This window comes from Antedon bifida, chromosome 8 (genome assembly GCF_963402885.1).
Source record: "Antedon bifida chromosome 8, ecAntBifi1.1, whole genome shotgun sequence".
NCBI classification, from domain to species: domain Eukaryota; kingdom Metazoa; phylum Echinodermata; class Crinoidea; order Comatulida; family Antedonidae; genus Antedon; species Antedon bifida.
The window spans coordinates 21,541,596-21,547,595 of record NC_136233.1 but is presented as its reverse complement, the minus strand read 5'-3'; the positions used below and the strand labels follow the sequence as shown (position 1 = coordinate 21,547,595).

General features: G+C 32.9%; 1 protein-coding gene across 1 annotated transcript; it reads right to left on the bottom strand.

The window, feature by feature from the left end:
• Positions 1–352: 352 nt before the first annotated feature.
• On the bottom strand, positions 353–3,115 carry LOC144850159 (AAC-rich mRNA clone AAC4 protein-like). The gene is made up of 3 exons (XM_078707380.1): positions 2,819–3,115; positions 1,135–1,337; positions 353–977 (listed from the first exon to the last, which is right to left on the bottom strand). Exons 1-3 carry the CDS (start codon positions 2,902–2,904, stop codon positions 631–633), a joined length of 636 nt encoding a protein of 211 aa, XP_078563506.1. The 5' UTR covers positions 2,905–3,115; the 3' UTR covers positions 353–630.
• Between the last annotated feature and the right edge of the window lie 2,885 nt (positions 3,116–6,000).

The window sequence follows — 6,000 nt, the reverse complement described above, 5'->3', positions numbered from 1 at the left end:
TTTTAATGGTAATATAGGCCTACTTGGCAATATAAATATCATAATAGCCGGGTATAAAGGAAGATATCTGAACAAACAATAAACTGCAATGAGATCTGTACTGTTGTATCAACTAATAGTAAATGGTTCCATAAATCGTACTGGTATAGATTTTCCCGTTCATTTAGACACATTTCGTTCACGCTCGTGGAACATCCTGGTTAAGCAACACGGTTTGTAGAGTCTGACGTAGTTTACGGTAGTATGCGCTACGCGCCTACTAAACTTATAAGAACACATAATTCAGTAAAGATCTTGGTGAAAAACAAAGAATATTTCCATACCGCTTGAATAATTCACTTTACACAAAATCTTTCATCTGTACAGGACAATATTTTATTGAGACAATTCAGAAAGGTTTGGTTTGTTTATCATAAAAAAAATTAATTCATTTGATTTTTTAAAATGTTGTTGTTGGAGGAAATAGATTCCTCGATGAGATATAATTATCGGGGTGCTTGCAATGATACAATCATGGTTTATAAATGTTAATAGGCCTATAATGCTGTGAAACTTCTAAGCTCTCTGTATAAAAACTAAAAACTGGGGGAAAAAACTAAACTAAAGTAATGTTCGGTCTAAAATATATATCTATAATAGTGTATAAAATTGTAAAAATGAATATAATATATAATATAAACCAAAAATCAAATCACTAAAAAAATGTATTATTACTATTATTATTTCTATCAGCCGCCACCGCCGCCATCGTCCTGTTTTTGGAGCTGTTCTTTTCTTATGATTATTAAACATACAACAATGTTCTTTTTTAACTGCAATAACTAAAGTTACAATGAGAATTGTATTAGATATCAAATGTTGGTCTATATTATCCCATGCATCATTAACTAACTTAACTAATCTAGGAGACTCTGCCCAGACATGCAGAACATTGATGTCCCACTTCTTCACTGAGTTTTCTTTTGCATATTGTAAAGCTGTAAAATAAAAAATATATATATACACATTATAGTTTTAGTACGGTGCAGAATAGACCTCGGTATATATGTTATAATATATTGCCTCTATATAACTTTTCGGTCAAAATAATTATTTAAAAATGTTATTCAAACGCAGTGTGCATCGTAGGCTTACCATTAAGTTTCTTTTCCATGAATTCTTGGACATTTTTGTTGTAAGTAAAAAAAGTACGCATTACGCGTGTAACAGACACACCTAGTGTGATATTATTTATACTACATGTGTAGTCTACTTCTGGGCCCTCACTACATTTGTAACTAATTTCTTTTTCTGTCTCCATAAGTGTTGCACCAAAGCAGCAATGTAACATTTCTAAGCTACAATGAAAACAAAAAGAGATAAATAGCATCTGTGTTCACACGAACTAGAATTAGACGTTCATAGAATTGAACTGATATTATGAGTTTAAGCTGATCCAATTCTGTTTTTAAGGAGAATTTGCCAAATTCCGTATTTTTTCTGTTACATATTATTATTTGATGTATGTTAATTTAACCAGATATTATATCTATATCTGAGCAACATTTATATTCTTGCAATTTGATTGAAATTGATTGATTGAGAAAAAAACCCCGCTTATTATTACCCGATTATATAGGCCTAACAACTGAGTTCTGTGGTGAATGGATTTTTTTCTATCTATGAAGGTTTAATTTTCCATTAAATTTAGTCTCGGCAGCCGGCCGGTCAACCGTATCAAAATGATTGCGTTAATGAATTACACCTCCGTTGAACCAGGGAAGAGTTTAATTTAACTCTTCCCTGGTTGAACAGAATGATTTTCGTAAATCACGGTTTGGCTCATAGAGTACGCTGGAGTTCCAATCCGCGATATGTTAAAACAAAAATCAAAACTAGACCACAATGTAATGTAATTACAAAATTAGCAAAAAAGATACCAAACTTCACACAAAGAAATTGCAAAATATAACAAACCATTGAAATAAAACTAATACATATAAATAAATAAAACAAAAAAAACACACACAAATAAAACGAATCCAATTGGATGTCGTGTCACAAAATCAACGAAAAATACATCAAAATTTTAAAGTTTGTGTCCGAGCGCATCATCTAACTTTGACTACCACCATGTGCACTTTTTGTGTTGATTTCGAAGTCCGTAATACTTCACATCTTAATTCTATAACTTACCAATTGTTATTTTATCATTAAATGTTTTAATCTGCCGACTGATTGACAGACTTCAACATGCAACACATATTCACACAGCACAATTTTTCTTTAGCGTCTTTTATTTTCGTAAAGTCTGAACAGTCAAAAAGTAAAGACTAAGTCTAAAGTTCAATATCCAGTATTGCTTTTATTTTTAGCTCGCAGATATTTCTAAATGAATGGATAGTGTGTAACACAATCAGTGGCCGTAAATACAGTAGTTCCGAATTGTATTCTTGATACAATTTGTTTTTATTTTGATAATTTGTCAAAGTACTTTTATCAGAGTGTGCTTTTATTATACTTGCCCATGCAAAGTATAACCACATAAGGCAGAAAAATACCGTGCGGACCACGGGTTATATATATTATTATAATGCGACGTTACCGATTCAATTTCTTGACACCTTTACAAGGAAAGTGCAAAGGGGAGATTAATAGGTCCTTCCTGCCCAGTCGGGGAAAATTTTAATTTGTCTTAGATAATGTTTTTAACGTTTAATAATATACAAAAAAATACCACATGGAATTGACTGTGTTGCCAACGATAGCCTCACAACGAGAGGCTAAAAATTAACCGTACGAAGGTTCCATAACTGCAAGATAAATAATTTTGTCTTACCTTAAGGCTTCTGATTCAAGAGAAGATTTATTTTTGTTTTTGAATGTCAAAAATGTTTTTCCAGATGAAGAAAATTCCTGTTGCATAGATTGGAATGATCTGAGATAAATGAATGCAAAATTAAGTTTCACATTCCTATTAGCATATTTAACAGCTTTAAAATAATCAAATAATCTAACAATAACAATAAAATTTGGCCAATAGATATTAGTTGGGACCCAACGGCGCTTTTTGCGGCGGCGGCGGCATCTTCCGCTTATATAAAGTACACTTTCTGGTTTTAAACTAGGCTCACTACCTGACATACACTGAATCCCGTCGTCGCTGTGTCAGCATTATATTGATATGTCGAACAATCGGTAGCCAATCAACTTGCAAAACGTTATGACGTACGGTAACAATTGAGAATAAAAACCAGGAAATTCCCGAATGCATCAAATTGTTAAATAATCGATAAGCTTTGAATGTGAGCATGTACAATACAATGCGTCAAATACTGCCGGTACTAACATGACGCGCCAAACTGTCATTCAGTCGGAAATAAAGATAAAACTTAAGATATCTTAGTTTAAAACCGGTAGATTTCTATGAACAACTAATAGGCCTATTTCTATTTTAAAAAAACTACAAACAATGACATATTATACCATATTGACGTGTATCTCATTCAGTCAGCAGCAGAAGGTAAAATATTAGTATTTTTACCTTTAAACGTAAATTTGAATGAATGAACATTATACGCGTGCTACGACGCTTCTAAACATCAATGTGTGAATGAAAATGAATCTTGCATGGCACAGAGAAAAGAGATATATCGGAATATTGTCACACTGTTAAGTGCTTAAAAAATCAATCAGTGGTTCTTTAATGAAACCAAAATTGTTGTGATTATTAATTCGTTTAAATAATGTTTAGCTCGATGAGTCATGATTATAGATTTTTTGGTCTAAAAAGAACCGTATAATAATAGAATTGCCTTGGTTGAAGACATGAGAAATGATAAACAAACATTTTCTTTTTAGGTGAACATTCCCTTATAACAAACATTGTTCATAACCTTTTAAAAATAAAAACGACGTTACATTCAAACACATAGTCGCGCGGGTGTTTTGGGGGTTGGAGGAGGATAGGGATGGGAAATAGCGCCTAACGTTCACCACAACTTAGTAGTTTCCCAGATAACCCCGTTGTAATGATTGAAACCAGTGTGATGTCGCGATGCAATTTATGAAAACATGGATTAGGCTACTCTGGGTCATCGGAAATTACACTCATAAAATGTTTAATTTGTTGAAAAGTATTTAAGGAGACACGTTTAGCTAGGGGATCCAGAAGCCGAAGACCACCCTCCCCTGCGCAATAGTCAGATGCGAAACCCCTGTGGGGTTGATATGAGGACACAGGAACACTCGCTTAAAAATCCAAACCTCTTTACAATTAGGCCTAACTAAAAACAGTCTTTATAGGATGGTAGCAAAAATGTTGCTACTTTGTCAATGAGTTATAATTGTACGATTATCAAAATTCATAACAATAACAAATTCCTCACTATTCAATCAGGGAGGTATAATCTCCCTGATTGAACTGTTATTGTAAAGGGGATATTCAAGCCGGATTTGAATGAGTTTATAAAACATAATAAGACAAGATACGTTCTAGTCTGATGACACCGGAGTTTTTTCTTTGTAGTGTGCCATTAAAATTTATAAAGAAACCTCTTAAATTTTAAAAAACGATCAAATGGAAGGCACCGGCATTAGAAAGGCCCATCTATAATGACAAAAGGTGGGAGAATAATGCTTCAATTCAATTGAATCATCAATAATGCGTTTCACGGTCTGTAGCTGACGCGTTGAGCAGCACCCATTGTATGACTATCTTTCAATATTATCTAAAATCTATTGACAACTTGTTGTTAAAAATATATATACATTTCCTTTGAAATTGTATATTAATAATTCCTCTAAACCCCTAAAAGCATCGTAGATTCAAAAGGATTCACCTAATAGAAGACATTTCTGGAACGAGAACACAGCTGAGTTTACAGGCAGAAGATGAAGAATTCCCCGTACTATTCCATTACATTTTCAAATAAATTAGGCCTACAGTAAGCGTTACCCACAGTATTTACATGAAATTATAACACGATTCGCATTCGTGCCTTATCATTCTGAGAATAGTCATTTGTGAAAATGGTTATAAATGCTGTGCTGAGAATAATTATTCTATCAGAAGCTTAAAATTTGATACAAAACTGCGCCGCCAACGTTCATCATTTTATTTCTGATAATTTGTATTTTATCATTATTCATACCCTTTCAGTATCTGTACTAACATTATATCCACGACACTTTATTTTGCCCGTTATCACGCTGCTGCTCTAGTCCGTTACGTCACAAGAGATGACTCATTTATAAGCTGAAAGCAAGCAGTAGCTATAGTACTAGAGACTGACGTTTTTGCTAAAATGGAAACTCGACTATAAAGAATAGGTCCCAGCTGCTGGACCCAAAAAAGAGAGTCTATTAGGACACGTCATGCTAAAATTACAAATCCCAAAGCATTTTTGGTATTTATGAGTCCCATTTGACCGATAAATATAATACTGTAATTCGCTGTCAGATAATCACTGAATTATTATCAAAACAGTCCATTAAATTTTTGTTTGTAATGGGATACTTCACACTTGAAGTATCTAGGCGTAATGAAGTGACCCCCAGACTTGACCTTAGCAATAACATAAACTAACGTGACAGAAATTGAGTCTGTGTTTCATATTAAAGTTATTCACTTCTGTAACAAAAAAAAATATTTATTTAAGTATAAAAAGAGAAAAGAAACGTTTAATTATAATCTCTATGTTATAACCCAAAAAACATTGTCTGACAGACAATTTAAGTATTTTTTGCTTTAAATTACATTTTTTTCAGGTAAAATAACTATTATGTGACAATAAAATGACACATTCAAAAACAAATTTGAAATAAAAATATTTTCCAGAGGGACAATATATCTTTAAAACTGTTACGTCAATAAGCGAGCAGCGTATTTTGTAAGAAATATTTCATCTTGTTTTATTAGAGAGTTTACGAAACACGACGGGAGCTCGATTGGTCCGAACAGGTTTGCAATTAGTCCATTTGGCGTGACAACTGACTGAAATTTTAATGAATGTACACGCT